At 48.0% G+C, this 21,011-nt stretch overlaps 1 protein-coding gene across 2 annotated transcripts in view; it reads right to left on the reverse strand.

Annotated features, from left to right (window-relative positions):
- IL1RAPL2 (interleukin 1 receptor accessory protein like 2) overlaps positions 1-21,011 on the reverse strand; it is a 1,136,349-nt gene that overhangs the window by 584,626 nt on the left and 530,712 nt on the right. For both annotated transcript variants that reach the window (XM_088482887.1, XM_088482888.1), the window contains exon 3: positions 18,012-18,285. In XM_088482887.1, the coding sequence (XP_088339013.1) occupies positions 18,012-18,285 (274 nt within the window). The remainder of the gene's footprint in view (positions 1-18,011; positions 18,286-21,011) is intronic.

Consider the following 21,011-nt stretch of genomic DNA (forward strand, 5'->3'; position numbering starts at 1 on the left):
CAACAGGGATGAAATTTCACGAACGGTCTTATTGCAAAGGTGGCATCCTGTCACAATTCCACACTTGAAGTCACTGAGCTCTTCAAAAAATATGAGATATGGTAAGAACTTACCCTTGTTATCTCTATTTCTACGAAGTCCATAGGGTTCCACAGGATACCTTGGGTATAGGTGTGACGTCAGTCGCAGGGCACCAAAGAGTTAAGCTTTCAGCCTCCCAGGATGCACTAGGTCCCCCTCCTATACCCCGCCCCCGGGCCAAGGCACCTCAGTTAGTTACCAAGCCATAGGCCGGAGGAGGAGAAGGAAGAGAGAGAACAAAGATCTGGACACATACAAGAATCACATTCTCACCAGAGGGAGACGGAAAACCGGTGACCAGAGCAAAGCCCATCTGCAGCACAGGTGCGACAGGGCGGGAGTCCTGTGGAACCCTATGGACTTCGTAGAAATAGAGATAACAAGGGTAAGTTCTTACCATATCTCATATTTTCTACTTCAGGGTCCATAGGGTATCCACAGGATACCTTGGGGATGTCCCAAAGCAGTATCCTTTAAGGGTGGGGACGCTCCTGTGCAGAAAGGAGAATCCGCCGCCCGAAGGAAGCATCCTGAGAGGCGAAGGTGTCAAACCTGTAATACCTCACGAAGGTATGGACAGAAGACCACGTAGCAGCCTTGCAGATCTGAACTGCCGAGGCACCACGTCGAGCTGCCCACGAAGGACCCACAGACCTAGTGGAATGAGCCTTCAGAGAAGGAGGGACCGGTAGGCCTTCATGAAGATAAGCTTCAGAAATAGCCATACGGATCCAGGCTGCCAAAGTTTGCTTTGAAGCAGGCCAACCCTTTTTACGGAAGCCAAAAAGGACAAACAAAGCGTCCGACTTCCTAAACGAAGAAGTGCGGTCAACATAAGTCCTTAAGGCCCGCACAACATCCAAAGAGGCCTCACCCACGGAAAGACCCGGTGAGTTAAAGGCCGGAACAACTATTTCCTCGTTAATATGAAACTGGGAAATAACTTTGGGAAGAAACTCGGGCCGAGTGCGGAGCACTGCCCTGTTCCCATAAAAAACCAAGAAAGGGGGTCTACAAGAAAGAGCCCCTAACTCAGAAACACGTCTGGCCGAAGCAATGGCCAGAAGGAAAACAGTCTTAGCTGTTAGCCATTTAAGATCCACTGAGCCCAGTGGTTCAAACGGCGGTCCTTGGAGAGCCCTCAGGACCACAGCCAAATCCCAAGGCGCCACAGGTGGAACAAAGGGCGGCTGAATGCGGAGAACACCCTGCATAAAGGTGCGCACATCCGGGATTGTAGCAATCCTACGGTGAAACCAGACAGATAGGGCCGAAACCTGTACCTTCAAAGAAGCAAGGCGAAGCCCATGATCTAGTCCCGCTTGCAGGAAGGCGAGAATCCGAGACAGACGAAACTCCCGCGGTGCATAACCTCTCGGTCGACACCACTGGAAGAACGTATGCCACACGCGATGGTATATCCTCGCGGAAGACGGTTTCCGAGCTCGTAACATGGTACGCACCACAGAGCTGGAAAACCCCCGGGACCTCAGCATGGCCGTCTCAACAGCCACGCCGTCAAAGACAGCCGAGTCAGGTCCGGGTGAAGGCAAGGACCCTGAGACAGAAGGTCCGGTCGTAGCGGCAACCGCAGAGGAATGTCCACGGACAGACCCTGAAGGTCTGAGAACCAGTGCCGTCTGGGCCACGCGGGAGCTATCAACAGGAGCGTCCCTCCTTCCTGTTTGAATTTCCGGATTACCCGTGGAAGAAGGGAGACCGGAGGGAACAGGTATGCGAACCGGAACGTCCACCGGACGGACAGAGCATCCACCAGAGACGCCCCTTCGTCTCTTGTGCGAGACCCGTACACCGGCAACTTGTTGTTGTGCCGGGACGCCATGAGGTCGATTTCTGGAAGACCCCACCTGTCCACCAGTAGTTGAAAAACGTCCGGGTGCAGGGACCATTCCCCCGGATGAACGTCCTGGCGACTTAGAAAGTCCGCCTCCCAATTGAGCACTCCCGGGATGAAGACCGCTGATATGGCCGGAAGATTGCGCTCCGCCCAAACCAGGATCCGAGAGACCTCTACGAGAGCCGCCCGACTGCGAGTTCCTCCTTGCCTGTTTATGTAGGCCACGGTGGTAGCGTTGTCCGACTGGACCTGCACCGGGCGACCCTGGAGAAACCGCTGTGCCTGCTGGAGAGCATTGAAGACCGCACGGAGTTCCAAGATATTTATTGGAAGCTCCGCTTCTGTCGGCGTCCACCTGCCCTGGAACAAGTGTGGACCCGAAACTGCTCCCCAGCCCCGAAGACTGGCGTCCGTTGTCAACAGGACCCAATTTGGAACCCAGAACGGACGTCCCTTGTTGAGGTGGGTCGTCTGTAACCACCACGTAAGGGACAGGCGAACCTCCTGGGTGAGCACAATCGTCTGGGACTTCAGAGACTGAGTCAGCCCGTTCCACTTGGACAGGATCAGGTGCTGCAGAGGTCTGGAGTGAAACTGGGCGTATTCCACCATGTCGAACACCGACACCATGGAGCCCAGTAACCTCATCGCCGAGTGTAAGGACACCCGGCGGCTGTGCAGACAACTGCGCACCCTTGACTGTAAAGCAGAGATCTTGTCCTCCGTCACGAAGATCCTTTGCTGTCCCGAGTCCAATAAGGCTCCAAGATGCAGAATCCTCCGAGACGGGATTAGAGTGGACTTCTGCCAGTTGATTAGCCAGCCGTGCCGTTGCAGCAGTGCAATGGTCAGGTCCAAGTGGCGTAACAGGAGCTCTGGAGATCCTGCCACCAATAACAGGTCGTCCAAATACGGCAACATGCGGACTCCCTGCAGCCGCAGAGAAGCCGCCATGACCGCCATCACCTTGGTGAAAACACGTGGTGCTGTTGCCAGGCCAAAAGGTAACGCCCGAAACTGGAAGTGGTCGCTGCTGATTGCAAACCTGAGGAACTGTTGATGGCGCCAAAGAATAGGGACATGCAGGTAAGCGTCCTGTATGTCCAATGACACCAAGTAGTCCCCAGGTTCCAGCGCCAGAATGATGGACCGTAGGGTCTCCATCCGAAACTTCGGGACCCGCAAAGACTTGTTGAGTGCTTTGAGGTTGAGTATCGGACGATATGACCCATTGGGTTTCTGTACCAAAAATAGATTTGAATAGAAACCCTGGCCCCTCTGGGAGAATGGAACCGCCACTATAACTCCAGCCTGGAGCATAGTGTGCAATACCTTCCGCAGCTCCGTAGCCTTGTTCCGGTCTGATGGGAGACCCGTGGTGAAGAAGCGAGCCGGGGGTCTGTGCCGGAAGGAGAGGGCGTATCCGTGGGAAACCACCTCCAGAACCCAAGTGTCTGTCGTAGTGGTCGACCAACACTGGGCGAACTGTAGCAGGCGGCCTCCCACCCTGGGATCCCCCAAAGGGAGGCCCGGACCGTCAGGCCGCAGGCTTGTCATCTGGCTTGGGGGCCGGACGTCTGGTACTCCATGCCTGCTTCCGGGGCTTGACCGATTTCTTAGGGCCAGCCTGTCGAGGAAACGACTGTGGTTTGGGCCTGCCCTGGGCCCTAGATGACCGAAAGGACGATGGTCCCGAACCAGAAGGAGCAGCGGCCGACGGGAGACAGGCAGATTTGGCTGCCGCCAGCGTGGCCACAATCTTATCCAGATCCGGACCGAAGAGAACTTCTCCGGTAAACGGCAACGCTTCCAGACCTTTCTTGGAATCTGCGTCCGCCTTCCAGGATCGCAGCCACAAGGTGCGACGAGCAGCTACCGCTGCTGAAGAAATTCTAGACACCAGAGTACTAATGTCTAGAGCCGCCTCGTTGATGTAGGTGGCCGAATCACGGAGATTGCCAATCAACTCCGCCTGATCGGCCGGACAGTCGGATTCAAAAGAAGCCTCTAATGAATCCGCCCAGCGCTCCATCGCTCTGGCAACCCAGCAAATGGCCATAGCCGGCCGTGCTGCCCCCCCTGCAAGGGAATAAGCGGACTTCAGGCAGATTTCTACCTTGCGGTCCGTAGCATCCTTAAGGGAGGACATGGATGGCATCGGCAATGTGGCACTACGGACAAGACGGGTCACGTGAGAATCCACCTGTGGAGGGGATTCCCACTTAGCAAAATAATTATCCGCGAACGGATAAGCCACCGCCAGGCGTCTCTGCGGCTGGTATCTTTTGCCAGGTTGTTTCCACGCCTCCTCTAAATGGTCCACCAACTGACCCGAAAGAGGAAAGACTGTGGCATCGCCCTTCACATCTTTGAAAAAGGCATACTTAGATTTAGCCGCTGGGGGAACTTCGTCCTCAATCACCAAGGCTGTGCGGACCGCCCGAATAAGTCCAGGAATATATACTTTGGACTTAGCATCAGCGTCCTTAGTATGGAGAGGTTCCTGATCGTAAGGATCTAGAATCTCCCCATCATCAGACGTCCCTTCGTCATCCTCATAAGGAGCGGACAGAGACGCCACCGGCCTTTTATGAGACCGCATCACAGACTCCCCTTGCAACACATCCGACAAGTGCTGTACAGAACTTGTCAGGGAGTTAACCCACGCTGGCTCCTGAGAACCCGGGAGCGGGGAAATAGGGAGACTGTGGGGTACCACCAATTGTCGTGGGAACCCCTGCATGGGTGACGACACCACAGACTGCTGGGACAAACCCATCGGAGTAAACGCGGGCTGCGGAGCTAACTGGCCCACTAAAGCTGTTAACGCCTGAGCGAAACAAGCCCAGGGCGGCTCCTGTACCGGTGCTGTAACCGTAATAGGCCGCGCCATGGACAAACACTGCCGGCAAAGGCCCTCCGCGCTACCCTCCCCCTCCGCTAACGGTACTTTGCACGTGGTACACTGTAGCCGGAGGGGAAAATCACTTTCAGACATGATGGCACCACGTATGTGACCTCTCTCACCAATTAAGTATTAAATAGGCGAGAGACCACCCTGCAGCACCGCACCGCAAGGGCTTTAGCAGAAAGAACAGGGACAGTAATAAAGCTGACAGTTTAGAGAAGAAAAGATTACAGGCAGCAGCGCTAGCACAGTCACATACAATGCAGAAAAATAACAATTCCTGCACTAACAGCGCTGATCACTCAACTACACAGACACAGGGCCTGGTAGGACACAGCGCTGCATACACAGACCTGACCACAGCGGAGGAGAGGTATGCGGGGGGACCCAGACCACGATGCTTCCGTCCAGCGCTTCCAGCAGCGTTCACCATGCGTTCTGGAGAAGATGGCCGCCGAGGAGCAGAGAGGAGGCTGGCCTGGGGGAGGAGCGCTGCCACAGGACCAGTCGGCAGCATGCAGAGAGGGCTGTGTGCAGCGGGGGAGGCGCCGGCTGTGAGACAGGGAAGGCGCGCTCCCCTGGCATGCATTTAACCCCTGGGACGCCGCAGCGCTACCGCTCTGCTGCGGTCCGCTGTCCCAGGGGGTAGTGGAAGCGCAGGTTGGTCGCCTGGCTCCACGCTGCAGCCAGTCCCCAGGGAGCCCCCTGCCTGGGGACTTAGGACCATGTGATCAGCGGGGACCCACCGCGGGACCCCGCTGCTTACCTCTGTCCCCCTTGAATCCGGCCATGGTCCGGAGCATCTGGGGTCACCGCTAGCTGTGACCCCAGACGCCCACCAGCATCCCCGGATCAGTACCGGCGTTCTGGTACCGGCGGGGTGTAGGGAAGACAGCATGGACGTCAGGACTGACTGTCCATGCTGTTCATCCAGATGTGCAGCCACAGCTGCATGAAGAATAAGCTTCAGGGGCTCTTCTAGCCCCCACTCCAACAGGTGCACCCGACTCCGGCCGGGCACCAAACTAAACTGGGGTGCCTTGGCCCGGGGGCGGGGTATAGGAGGGGGACCTAGTGCATCCTGGGAGGCTGAAAGCTTAACTCTTTGGTGCCCTGCGACTGACGTCACACCTATACCCAAGGTATCCTGTGGATACCCTATGGACCCTGAAGTAGAAAGACCCATTTTGTATCACAAATGTTTGCAAATGGAGACATCATGGCTAGGTGCTTGATTTTATACACCCGTGGCAACGGGTCTGATTGAAACACCTCAATTCAATAATTAACAGGTGTGGCCAAATACTTTTGTCCATATAGTGTGTGTGTATATATATATATATATATATATATATATTCAGCCTGGAGCTCAGATTGTTGCTGGGCCTTGTAATGCATCAGGCGTGGTGGTGACTAATACATTAGTGAATGGTAGAGGTGATGCCCTGTCCTACAGCGGTGGTGGTATAGTATACTTGCGGTACTTCAGATACATGGCTCTTGATGGCTCTATACTGTGAGAGTCTCCTGGGTCTGCCCACCCTCATGGAACGCCAGGGAGTAAAAACGTGCTGTGGCGCCACACATATGCAGTAGCATATTTCATAGGTCGAGCCTGCCTGTCTGATTTCTGGCAGGTCCTAGTGACCACCAGCTCAGTCCTACCTGTCAGATGTTGGAGGTAGTGAGAATGCAGGAGCACACTCCTTTCAACAAAGTCACCAAAATGATCTCTATATATACAACTGTGTATGAAATAACATAATACCACAGAATCATTACATGTATTGTTCTTGTCATAGTGATATCAGTGAGAATATTCCTGATGCACAGAGGAAGGGCATGCTGGGTTGTACTCTGAGATATCAAAATCAAATGAATTTTCCACGTGTTTGTCAAAGCTTTACGAAAGATTGATCTGTGACTGGTTAAAACTGCTGTTTTAAATCTGAGCTTATGTTGCAGTTACAAGGGTGAAGGCTTACATAAGAAAAGAAGGATTATTAGTTATAAAATGTGCTAGTCCATAATTTTCATATGATTAAAATGGACAGATTTGTATTCTAAAATGCAAGTGCTCTTTAATTTCCATGTTTTCATATGCTTGACTTGATGGCTAGTGTAAGCATCAGTTGTCCGATAAGTACATTACAAAACACATGCTTTTTCAACATATAATAACATCCAAGCAAGAGGCACAATCACCTCCTTATTATGTGCTAAGCACTACTTACAGGGAATTATTTGCTCATATCTGCTCAATCTACCACAGCTGTGGCATACTATAAAAAAAAAGAAAAAGAATAACATTATATAAGGTGCACATATACAGTGTGTGAGAGAAAGAAAAAAAAACAAGTCCGATGAGATTAAAATATAGATTAAATAAAACAGTTAGATTGACATCTATGGCTTTGGTAGGACAAACATATTTAGAAATATAGTATTACTATTATTTAGTATAAATATTAAAGATGAGCGGGTTCGGATCTATGAGATCCGAACCCACACGAATTTGGGGGATCTGAGGCGATCCGAGCGCAGCTCGGATCTCCCTCCCTGCCCTGGATCCCTGACCCGAGGCAAAACCTCGCGACCCCTCTAAGTCGCGAGGTTTTGTTTTCAGCGGGCTTAACGCTGATTGGCTGAGAGAACCGTTTGTCACGGCTCTCAGCCAATCAGCGTTAAGCCCATTGAAAACAGCACAAAAGAAGAAAAAGAAGATTGCGCCCATCATCCCCCGCCACCGGCACCCCCCGCTGCCGACACCGCCGGCACCCCCACTGGCAGCATCCCCCACTGCCGACACCACCACTGCCGACACTCCTGCACTGCTGCCCAACGTACTGAGGACACCGTCAGCGACCCCCACACTGTCGACACTGCCGACACTCCCACACTGAGGACACCAGCAGCACCCCTGCACTGCCGACACAGTCAGCAAACCTGCACTGAGGACACCGCTGGCACCACCGCTCTGCCGACACCACTGGCACCCTGCATTGAGAACAACTCTGCACTGCCGACACAGTCAGCAAACCTGCAATGAGGACCCCGCTGGCACCCCTGCACTGCCGACACAGCCAGCAAACCTGCACTAAGACACCGCTGCCACCCCCGCACTTCCGACCCGGCCAGCAAACCTGCACGAAGACACCGCTGGCTTCCCCGCACTGCCGACATAGCCAGCAAACCTGCACTAAGACACCGCTGGCACCCCCGCACTGCCGAAATCACCGGTACCCTTGACTGACGACACTGCCAGCACCGCAGCACTGCCGTTCCTTGTACTGAGGAGGACACTGTCAGCAACCCTGCTCTGCCGACAGTGCTGTCACAGTAAGTGCACTATTGTGTATCCAGCCCACACTGTATAACCCACTGTATCTGTGTTGGAATTAGAAACTGAACTGCCACATGTTAGTGCCGCCCACTGTGTCACTTAGCTTAGTCAGCCAGCTAGCTGGATGCAACCTTTTGGCCTTAACTAGATTAAGCAAATAATATTGTGAGGTGGTCAAAACTGATTGGAAATTACTGGAAATAAATGTTATTGAGGTTAATTATACTGTAGGAACACAAACAGGCCCATTTTATGTGATTTTAGCTGTTTATGATTTTTTAAGAAAAAATACAGATCCAAAACCAAAACACGAAAACAAAACACGGAGGTGATGTTTGGCAAAACCAATCCAGATCCAAAACCTGGGTAGATCCAGATCCAAAACCAAAACACGGGGGTTGGCGCACATCTCTAATAAATACACAGAAGACGTTGGAGGGAGGGTGCTTTTGCCAGTCATATCATTATTAGGAGGGAAGTTGCACAACTTATACACACACACACATCTCAATCTCCAAAGATTCTCAATCTAGTTGGACTTTAAACATGACACTCAGACTGTCCAGTATGTGTGTGTGTGTGTGTTCAAATGGTATAATCAGTGCAATTTCTCTGCATTGGTTATAAAGCACAATGATCCCTATGGCTACATGCATTTTCTGACAAGGTATCAGTGTGTTGTTATCAACACGTAGATCTTACTAACTGTTTGGGTCTCATTTACATTTGGATGTAAGTCAATTTTATGACACACCTCGCAGATGTAGCAGTACACGCCCACTTTACTGCCGCGCTCATAGGTGGTGCTTTCACAATCTCCCTGAAAAGTGGGCAAGTATGATATATATATATATATATATATAGATAGTATAAACGAGTAATGGATCCCTTGCGCACTGGATAACTGGCACTAGTTGTTGCGGGGTGTGCTGCGAGTAGAACAGAGGTGCCTCGTCCTCTTAGGTTTGCAAATAGAAGGGAGTGGTTACCGCGCTCAACCCCTGGATGGTGTATTTGATGCTTGTGTGTCTATAGATCAAACTGGTATGTGGGTTATAATGTAATTTATTAATACAATACGATATGGACTTTTATGTGTCAAAGAATAAAGTCACAGTATTACACACAAATATACAAACATACAAGTAAATACATTCTGAATGGTACAGTTGCAGTAGGTCAGAATAAAGTATTAACACAAGAATATAAATGCCTGACCGGCAGTAGACGGCGTCCCGCAGTGCTGTTATAGTTAGTTGGCATGCGTATAGAATAATGAAGTCGGTGGTTAGTGGTGAAAAACAAGGGATATGCACGATCCAATAAGGTGCACAGATCGGATATAGAAACAAATTGTTAAAGGGTTGAAGAAACGTGGCCAGGAATAGTTACTGTAGATGATGGTAGTGGCTGTTAATGCACAATAATTTGGATAGCTTGGAGAGTGAGGTAGAAACAGAACAGGGGGGAGGACAGAGGACCTCATTCAGAGTCGGTCGAAGCGGCCGCACGGTCGTACGCCACCGATGTTTGCAATACTGCGCAAGCGTACAGTTCGCAATGCGCGTGCGCAAACTAGCCGCTACGATCAGAAATTTCTCTCTCCTTGAACACAGCCAGGTCGGTAGTTTGAGTGACAGATGGAGGCGTTTGTGGGTGGTAACAGGGGAAGGTGCTTGAAAACGGGGTAGTGGAGATCCGAATGCAGACGTGCCTAATTATGCGGACGGCGTTTTGTGGGAGTGCATACGGTTTATGGGAGTGCATAATTAACAAAGTAGCGTCATGGCACATGTGATATGGGAGGGTTTTACACTGACATGATCGTAGAGCTTAAGAGAGGGAATGGTCAACCTTAAGCTCTACGACCAGTTCCGATGGTTGCCGATGGTCTCGATTAATCCTTATATGCCCGAAGATGACGTGCAATGCGTACGAGAAGGGGGCGTATTTTTTTGTCTTCCGACCGCTTCCTCCCCTTGGTCGGCCAACTACCGATCCGAACTTAGGGACGCAACTTGCGAGGGAATCATATGCATATACGGCCCCTTTTCGCGTACGACCGTGCGGCCGCTTCGACCGACTCTGAATGAGGTCCAGAGTGTGAATCAGTCTCGGCAGAAGTGGATCAAGTACCTTTGCAGATAGCCTCAGTTCCGGTATGCCTTATTCGGATGGGGCGCTGGATGGTTGTCAGCTGGGGTGGTATGCCGGCTTCCCTGCAGTGCGGGCTGCAAACGACGTGCCTGATTCAGCCGTATTGTTGGGCTCACTGGGCTGTCTGGATGTCGGCTGGTTCAGTCTGGCCACGGCTTTCCTTCTGTGGGTTAGTCGCGGGGGGGGCGTTCCTTCCTCCTAGCTGGTGGTGCTGGGGACCGCTGGCCTGCGTTCCTCCTTCGCTTCCGGGTAGGCGTCCGGAAATCCCGGTCACGTGACGCCGGGAGCTGGGGCTGCTGGATGGTACTAGTCGTATCCTGCTCGTATGTTCGGAGATTGTGAGTGAGTCCCAACTCGTTTCGGCCGGGTTGGCCTTCCTCTGGGGGTGTGGAAACTCAGTCTCATCGGTGTCATTGGTTTATAGTGGTGCATGGGTCTGCCCCCTGTTCTGATAGGGTGGTGGTGCGAGAGAATGCCCCCTGTTCTGATTGGGTTAGGCGCTGGAGGTGAGGTCTCCTGGTTATTGTAAGTGCATTGTCTCCTGTTTAATTGCTTGGCGGCCATCTTTCCGGAGTCTCTGTATGTTTCAGCTCCTATATGCTTACTGCATTGTCCAGCTGATGGGGGGTTAATCCGCCATTTTGTGGTGGTTGACTGGATAAGTAATATTCGTGCTTGCAGATTGTTGATGAACATCAGGGGTAATTATAGACAGTATAAAACATCCTGCATGGATAAATTAACTGGTATGCATAATAAATGGAAATAGGTTCTGCATGAATGCCGATAGCCATATCGGTGCACATCACATGACATATTGGTATGCATACCATGATAAACTTATGTTGTGCAGCAGTTGTATATGGGCTGGCATAATTGATATGCTCCTATAGAATTACTGACTCGTGAGGATTAGTAGTCTCGGTATGTGGAGTGTGGGTTGGATTATGATAATGTCACACGTACATTGTTAGTGTTTGGACTTGAAGGTAGATTACGGTATAGGCTGGTGTGTGGAGTGCTTGCACATGTGTAGAATCTCTATTTGCAGATGATAGATCTCACTTCGTTGTCCACATTTAATCCTTTTGGGGTTATTGTGTCTAGGTGGATGTTCATTCTTAATTCTTCTTTGTTAATCAGGTTGTTGTAATCCCCCCTCTCCATCTTTGTTTTACTTCTTTTATCCCTATGAATTTCATTTGAGCTGGATTGCAATTATGGTGTTCCTTATAGTGTGATGAGAGAGGGTGTTCCTTGGTGCCTTTATGGATGTTCCGTATTTGTTCACATACTCTTGTGTTTAAGGGCCTGATGGTTCTTCCCACATAAAATTTTGGGCAGGGGCATTCTAGTACGTAAAGTAATCCTTTTGAGTTGCATGTTAATCTGTCTCTGATCTTGAAGACAGCTTGGTTCCCTGGGGAGGTTATTTCTTCGATTGGTTTTGTGCTTCTGTTTTGGGTGGTCTTACAGGCTTTGCAGTTTCCACAGTAGTAGAAGCCTCCTATTTTCTTGGTTGTTGGTATTGTTGTTTGGATTAGGTTACTTGGGGGAATGTGGTTTTTAGTTAGTTTTCATTTGATATCTGGTGCCCTACGGAAAATTACTCTGGGTCAGGATGGGAGTACTTCTGCTAGGGTCTCGTCTTGGAGTAGTATATGCCAGTGTTTCTGTATTATTCGTTTGATCTGATGGGCGTTTTGATTGTATCGTGTGATGAGACTTATGTTTGTGTTAGAGTCTGTTTGTTCTTTTGTGAGTTTGTATTCTAGTAATGGTTGTCTATCAGCTTGTCTTACTGTTGTTCGTGCTTGTTCAATGGTGTTTGGGTTGTATTTTTTTTAGATGAATTGTGATTTTAGGGTAGCACTTTGTGTGTCATAATCTCTTATTTTGGAGCAGTTACGTCTTAGGCCCTGATTCAGAGCTGGACGCTCTGACCAGAGCGCTCGCTCTGAATCAGGGCCCACCTCCATAATTATGGAGCGTCCTCCTGGACGCTCGTATAGCTGTGGGTCACCACCCACAGCCTATACGAGCGTGCAGGTTGATGGCCGCGATGGTCTTGACCATCTCGACCATCGCCACTGTGAGCCGGAGCCTGCGGCTGAGTTTCTCAACCGCAAGGCCCGGACTGATTTTGGCTCTATCAGAGCCAAAATCACTCCCACTGACATCACTAGTGATGTCAGTGGGCCAGCTTCTGACGGTAGGCGTTCCCTTGGGAACGCCCCCGTCTGGGAGGCACGCCCCCGGCACGCCCACCAAAGGGGGCGTGCTGTCAATCAACATCGACAGCACGCCCCCTTTGATCAGACACAACGAGCGAAGGAAAGTCCTTCGCTCTTCGCATCTGGCGCATGCGCACGACGGAGCTCCCTCCGTCGTGCGCATGCGCAGTGCACACCATCGACCCACTTGCGAGCGTACAGCCGCTTGCGAGTGGGTCTGAATGAGGCCCTTAGTCTTTTAAATTGGCCTAAGGGGACACTTTGCAGCCAGTTGGGGTGATGTCCACTGGTTGCCAGGATGAAGCTATTGACATCCACTGTTTTATGGAAGGTGTTAGTATGGATTGTGTCATCTTCAATAAAGATATTAAGGTCAAGGAATTCGACTTTGGTTCTGCTGTAGTGGGAAGTGAATATTAGGTTATTGTCATTGTTGTTGATGTATGCGAGAAATTTGACGAGAGATTCTTCCTCGCCGTCCCAGATGAAGAATATATCGTCAATGAATCTTACCCATAGGACGAGATTTGCGCCAAGCTCGCTTTGGGACCAGATGTATTTGTTCTCCCATGTGCTCATAAAGAGATTCGCGTAGCTTTGCGCAAATCTCGTCCCCATCGCTGTCCCAGTGGTCTGTAGGAAATAGGTATCGTTAAACCATACATAATTGTGTGTAAGAATGAACCTTATGCAGTCTGTGATGAATTTGTTCTGTATTTCTGTCATGTCCGGGTCAGTGCTAAGGTGGTGGCTGATGCTTTCTAGTCCTTGTTGATGGTTGATGATAGAGTATAGTGAAGTTACATCACTTGTCACAAGCCAATATCTGTTGTTCCATGGTGTTCTGTGTAGTTTATTTAAGATGTCTGTAGTGTCTTTGATATAGGATTTCTGTGCTTTGACATAAGGCTGTAAGAAGGTGTCTATGTAGCGGGACAGGTTTGAAGTTAGGGAGTCAATGCCTGAGATTATCGGTCGGCCTGGTGGATGTGTCGGAATTTTATGAATTTTTGGCAGGTAATAAAATACCGGAATGATGGGATGTTTTATGTCAAGGTAAGTGTATTCTTGGGTGTTAAGGATTCCTATTTGCAGGCCTTGTGTTAGTAGTGTTTGTAGTTCTTTTTTGAATTGTTCAGTGGGGTCCCTTTTCAGTGGTTTGTATGTGGTCTGATCGTCAAGTATTCACCGAGGAACACCCTCTCTCATCACACTATAAGGAACACCATAATTGCAATACAGCTCAAATGAAATTCCTAGGGATAAAAGAAGTAAACAAAGATGGAGAGGGGGGATTACAACAACCTGATTAACAAAGAAGAATTAAGAATGATCATCCACCTAGACACAATAACCCCAAGAGGACTAAATGTGGACAACGAAGTGAGATCTATCATCTGCAAATAGAGATTCTACACACGTGCAAGCACTCCACACACCTGCCTATACCATAATCTACCTTCAAGTCCAAACACTAACAATGTACGTGTGACATTATCATAATCCAACCCACACTCCACATACCGAGACTACTAATCCTCACGAGTCAGTAATTCTATAGGAGCATATCAATTATGCCAGCCCATATACAACTGCTGCACAACATAAGTTTATCATGGTATGCATACCAATATGTCATGTGATGTGCACCGATATGGCTATCGGCATTCATGCAGAACCTATTTCCATTTATTATGCATACCAGTTAATTTATCCATGCAGGATGTTTTATACTGTCTATAATTACCCCTGATGTTCATCAACAATCTGCAAGCACGAATATTACTTATCCAGTCAACCACCACAAAATGGCGGATTAACCCCCCATCAGCTGGACAATGCAGTAAGCATATAGGAGCTGAAACATACAGAGACTCCGGAAAGATGATCGCCAAGCAATTAAACAGGAGACAATGCACTTATAACAATCTGCAAGCACGAATATTACTTATCCAGTCAACCACCACAAAATGGCCGATTAACCCCCCATCGGCTGGACAATGCAGTAAGCATATAGGAGCTGAAACATACAGAGACTCCGGAAAGATGGCCGCCAAGCAATTAAACAGGAGACAATGCACTTACAATAACCAGGAGACCTCACCTCCAGCCTCTAACCCAATCAGAACAGGGGGCAGTCTCATGCACCACCACCCTATCAGAACAGGGGGCAGACCCATGCACCACTATAAACCAATAACACCGATGAGACTGAGTTTTCACATCCCCAGAGGAAGGCCAACCCGGCCGAAACGCGTTGGGCCACACCCACAATCTCCGAACATACGAGCAGGATACGACTAGTACCATCCAGCAGCCCCAACTCCCGGCGTCACGTGACCGGGAGTTCCGGAAGCCTACCCAGAAGCGAAGGAGGAACGCAGGCCAGCGGTCCCCAGCACCACCAGCTAGGAGGAAGGAACAGTCCCCCCCGCGACTAACCCACAGAAGGAAAGCCGTGGCCAGACTGAACCAGCCAACATCCAGGCAGCCCAGTGTGCCCAACGATCCGGCCGCATCAGGCACGTCATTTGCAGCCCACACTGCAGGGAAGCCGGCATACCACCCCAGCTGACAACCATCCAGCGCCCCATCCGAATAAGGCATACCAGAACTGAGGCTATCTGCAAAGGTACTTGATCCACTTCTGCCGAGACTGATTCACACTCTGTCCTCCCCCCTGTTCTGTTTCTACCTCACTCTCCAAGCTATCCAAATTATTGTGCATTAACAGCCACTACCATCATCTACAGTAACTATTCCTGGCCACGTTTCTTCAACCCTTTAACAATTTGTTTCTATATCCGATCTGTGCACCTTATTGGATCGTGCATATCCCTTGTTTTTCACCACTAACCACCGACTTCATTATTCTATATGCATGCCAACTAACTATAACAGCACTGCGGGACGCCGCACTCTGCCGTCTACTGCCGGTCAGGCATTTATATTCTTGTGTTAATACTTTATTCTGACCTACTGCAACTGTACCATTCGGAATGTATTCACTTGTATGTTTGTATATTTGTGTGTAATACTGTGACTTTATTCTTTGACACATAAAAGTCCATATCGTATTGTATTAATAAATTACATTATAACCCACATACCAGTTTGATCTATAGACACACAAGCATCAAATACACCATCCAGGGGTTGAGCGCGGTAACCACTCCCTTCTATATATATAGATAGATAGTCTTCCTTCTAGCACCCTGCACCTGTCAGAACCCGTGCAGTTCCTCTATCCTGCCTGGGGTGTCGCTCTCTGCTCTGGTGCTTCTAGCATACTCAGCTGATGTAACAAACTGTTGAGTCTCATCAGTGTGTGCTAGAAGCACCAGAGCAGAGAGTGACACACCAGGTAGATCTATGTTAACAAGCAGGGAAAAATTTAGTAAAGGACTATTGGAACATAGATTATGAATATATATAGATGTGCTAGAAAAAAAAGTTTAGAAAAAGAACAGAATGAATTGAATAGAATGCATTGTACTTTCCAGATAATGAAGTAAATCTGAAATGCTGGACTACAGGATAGGCTGATTATTTAATTCAGAGTCCGGATGAATGCTGCTTGTCTATGTGTGATATTCTATTATACTTCCCACAAATTACAATTTATGAAATCTGCTTTCTTTTACATGTATACACTTTTACATTTTGTTATCGTTATCCTACTGTGATGACGAAGGCCAGAGATCACTAGGATACAGGTTTCTCTGTGTGTGTAATTATCATCCCCCCATCCCCCCTCCATTGCAGAAATGTTTCCAAGAAGCCCTGATTCTAAGCATCACTGAGAGTACCCAAGGGGATACAAGTACCCTAGGTTGAGAACCACTGCACTAGAACCTAATAAATGTAAATGCAGACACAAAGGCAACTGGTGGCACTAAATGTAGCTTAAAGACACTGTACATTATGTCACTGTTTACACTGTACAAGCCAGATTTAAATCAACAAATTGAAGTAGAAAGGAATTGACCTTGTGCTATGTGCCTGTGTATGTGACAGATTTTCACTCCAATATTAAGGACAGCATGTGAAAATAACACCTGTGAGTTGGCCCCTGTGGTCTTTGGTGTCATGTTGACAATGTTATCACACTCTCTATCTGACACCATCCTCTCTGTTCTTGTTATCAAATATAAATACCCTCAGTCTGTGCAGGATATTATGTTTGAAAACTTTCCTATAGTATCTATAGTGGTAGCAATTCCACTGTTACTCTAAGTAGGTCCAGAGAAGCATGATTCTTTACTTTTGAAGATTACAAACTGCGGTCAAAGGTCCTGGTCTGAGAGGGATAGGTAAGAATGACCGCCGGATGAGTGCCCGGTGGTCGAAATCCCGACGCCAGCAGGCCAAACAGCGGAGATCCCGACGGAGGTGAGTAGACTACCTAACTCTCCCCTCCCCCCCCCCCAACCCTCCTTTAGGGGTGACTAACCCTAACCTCCCCCCCTGGGGTGCCTAAACCTAACCCCCCTCCCCTAACCATAAATCTAACACTCCCGAGGGGGTGCCTAACCCTAACCTTCCCCCGGGGGTGCCTAACCTTAACCCCCCCTTCCCCTAGCCTAACCCTCCCGAGGAGTGCCTAGCCCTAAATCCTCCCGGGGTGCCGTAAACCTAACCTTCTCCCCGTGGCTATGAGGACGTGCGGACCGTACTTACCTCATTCGGTCCCGAGTCGTTCTAGATTCCGGCGTCGGGATTATGATAGGTGTCGGTATTTCGACACCTATCAATAATCCCTAGCCAGCATTCTGCCGTCGGGATTGTGACCTACGGCCTTGTGGCTGCCGGTCACATGACTGCATCCCGGTCAGAGATGGGAGCACATTTGTACTTTGGTAAAACCATGTTGCACTGCAGATGGGGCATTTCGAGTGTACAGAGAGGTTAAGATTTGAGATGTGTGTGTGTTCTAACTCAAATCTAAATTGCTTTGTAAAAACAAAGCTGTTTGGCATTTGTGGGCTACATGCAAAAGCAGCCAATATTCACCCTGCATGCCAAAAAAATAAAGGTACAGTATTTGCACCCCTTACAGTGCAACATGGATTATCCAGGCACACAGTTACTTGCTCTTTTTTCTTGCTTTACTCCCACTTAAGAATCAGGCCCAAAGTACTGCAGAAGAGACCAATTTGATATCAGTGCCATACTGCCACATAGATAGCAGCTAGGAAATACACGTCATTGGTGTCTGTAGGGTGTACACAGGGTTGACAATTGTAGGTGCAAATATGTGTTGCTTTTATAATCTATGTATATTATAGAGTTTAGAAAAGCAACAACACCATCGACCAACTCCAGACCATATGATTATTAAATGATTTGTGCATTGGAGTTTAGTAATGTTACCTACAATACCAATTCAGCAACATTCAAATGCATTACTGTATTGACAGTTCTCCTCACCTTAAAACACATGTGTAGAATCCGCTGTCGTCTACCTCTGTTGAGTGAATCCACAGAGAGTCATCGTCCTTGCTCATTCTAGCCACAGAAAATAGAATTGGTTCTTCCAAATCCCCTTTGGTTTTGTACCACATTAGCCTCAGCCCTGCACTCTGAGCCATGGTATAATTAGTCCTGATATAACTGTAGAACAGAGCACATTTCACTCGAATAGGTTCTCCCGCTAGTGACATGTAGGTGTTCAGATCCACTGACCAGTCGATGCATCCATCCGCTGGAAGAAAAGGAAAGGATATTGTTACCCAAAATAAAGTAATCATGTTTATTTTACAATTACAGATAGCTGCTGACCTCCAGATTTTTCTTGCAGGAATAACAATTTCCTTAAAATATTGGCCCTCATTCAGAGCCGTACGCTCTGAGCAGAGCGCACGCTCTGAATGAGGGCCGGCCTCCATGAAAATGGAGCGTCCTTCTGGACGCTCGTATAGCTGTGGGTCACCACCCACAGGCTATACGAGCGTGCATTTTGATGGCCGCGATGGTCGAGACCATCGCGACCATCGAAATTGCGAGCCGGAGCCTGCGGTTGAGGTTTTCAACCGCAAGCTCCGGAGTGATTTTGGCTCTATCAGAGCCAAAATCACTCCCACTGACATCACTAGTGATGTCAGTGGGCCGGCTTTTGACGGGAGGCGTTCCCGTTGGAACGCCCCCGTCAGGGAGGCACGCCTACCAAAGGGGGCGTGCTGTCAATCAACATTGACAGCACGCCCCCTTTGATCGGACACAACGAGCGAAGGACTTTCCTTCGCTCGTCGCGTCTGGCGCATGCGCACGACGGAGCTCCCTCCGTCGTGCGCATGCTCAGTCCAGAACATCGACCCACTTGCGAGTGGACAGCCGCTCGCGAGTGGGTCTGAATCAGGCCCATTGTCCATAGTCGTACAATAGTTTAACATATGCTCATTAATAAAACCTGAATAGTGGAAGGTAATATAATGCACACACTTGCCTGGGGCACCGGTTGGGGAAAAAGCACTCCAGGCTCAGCTACGCACAAATTGTAACCCCTGGGGGTGCTTGCAGCCACCAAAAATCTGAGATGGCTTTCTACAAATTACACCAGAGTTGCATTTTGCTCCGAGCTCTTGGCTCCATCACAGAGCCTCCATTATGTTGTAGCCCAGACGTGTAGCGCACGCCAGGTCATGATGTCACAATGCAGCTGAGCAGGAGTTTTACTTAAGATATGGTACGGACACCAGCTCAAAAAATCCTCACATGTGGGTGCAAAGCAAATAAGAGGACAACAGGCACACAGAGAAGTTTTCATTATACAAGTGTATTGCTGCAGAATACATATATACTGGTCACTGTTGGCATTGTAACTTTCTAATCTGCTGCACGTGTACACAAGAAGGAATCTCCGCATCTCCAAGTGGCAGCGAGGTATCATACGTCGGGTGGCCACCTGCAAATGCTCCAGACTTGGGAACAGACAAAGCAGCTGGAGCTTCATCCGGGAATATACTTCACATCCCGCATTGTAAGTCCGCACCTGTGTATTATTACAGGTACTAAAGTACACTACTCCTTGGGACTTGTAATTCCACAATACTTTCCTTTCAAGTGACTTTACCATTCAGCTCATACAGTATGTGCCTGTGTCTGGATCTTGTGGATAATAATTTCATCTACATACTGTATATACAATACAAAGATTTATGACTTGCAGTATATTACATTTATTTAGGGTTATTAACCTTACTAATTACCGCATTCTATACTGTTTATGTAGACAAGAAACATATTTTGTGTTCACTGTATATTTTCCAGCTGTTTTTATTATAGGAATCCTTTTTGTATTAAATATTGAACCTTTATCGAACGTGTCTTTACAATAGCTTTCTGCCATATCAGTATGATATTTTCATAAACTTTATAAGCACAATTTGTTTCTGTAGCTTGAATTTATTCTGTTGGACTGATCACAGTCCTCTATTGGAACTAGCAGCTGTATTTATGGACTTATTATATTTTATTTATATTTTTATATATATATTTTTTATAATATATTTTTTTACAAGCACCTAGGTGTTTTTTTTGTGTGGTGTAAATATTGGCTTAAGCTACATACAGTGGTGGAGAACGTGGTGGTGGGGGGGGTGGGGGGTGTTGGTGTGAATTAAATTAGAAAATAAATAATAATGGGATAATAAGTACATCTAAACCAGGGGTGTCCTTGGTTATCAGGATCATGTAGTAACTCAACTGGCAATTAAACCCCAACAACACAAAGAGATTGCTAAACAAGTTGACTGTCAGTAAGCATAAAAGACAATTCATGGCTTGAACTCATTTTACAACCCGAGGATGTACATGGTTTATATTCAGCAATTTTAAAGAAATGAATTAATGAAGAGCACTGGGCAGACAGCGCTTAATCCATTAAGAAATGACTGGCTCATCGCAACACACTTCCTAGATGCTTTGTGAAAATTTCCTCCAGTAAGAAAGTCACAGGGACATGTTTACCACAATGTAGACCACTAGTTGCTGAAATAAACTGTAATCCAAAGAAAAAGAGCACATCCAGGGTTCATGCTGTTTGTAGAATTGTTCTATAATTTAAAAAGTGTTTAAAAGCTTTTAAAATCAATAAACATAAGGCACGCTGGATGGATGAGTTAAACCAGAGTGATCTGAATCTAACACTGCTCTTACTGGGAAAGTTTAGAAGAACATTAAATACTTTGGATATTTGTAAGAAAGAACTGGAATTTCTATTAAATTAATCTTAAAGGGATGTAAACCTATAGTAATACACATTATGTAATGCTAAACATTATTATGCAACACAGAAAAAGTGACTTTTGAAAGATTAATAAAAATCATTTATTTAACATTTAATGCACCTAGTCTATGCTGTTCTGAATGTCAATTGCACATCCCCCTGAAAAATACATTTGCATGATTGCATAATAGCTGGTTCCAAAT

The sequence above is a fragment of the Taudactylus pleione genome, unplaced genomic scaffold (assembly GCF_031769625.1).
Source record: "Taudactylus pleione unplaced genomic scaffold, aTauple2 ptg000296l, whole genome shotgun sequence".
Lineage (NCBI taxonomy): Eukaryota > Metazoa > Chordata > Amphibia > Anura > Myobatrachidae > Taudactylus > Taudactylus pleione.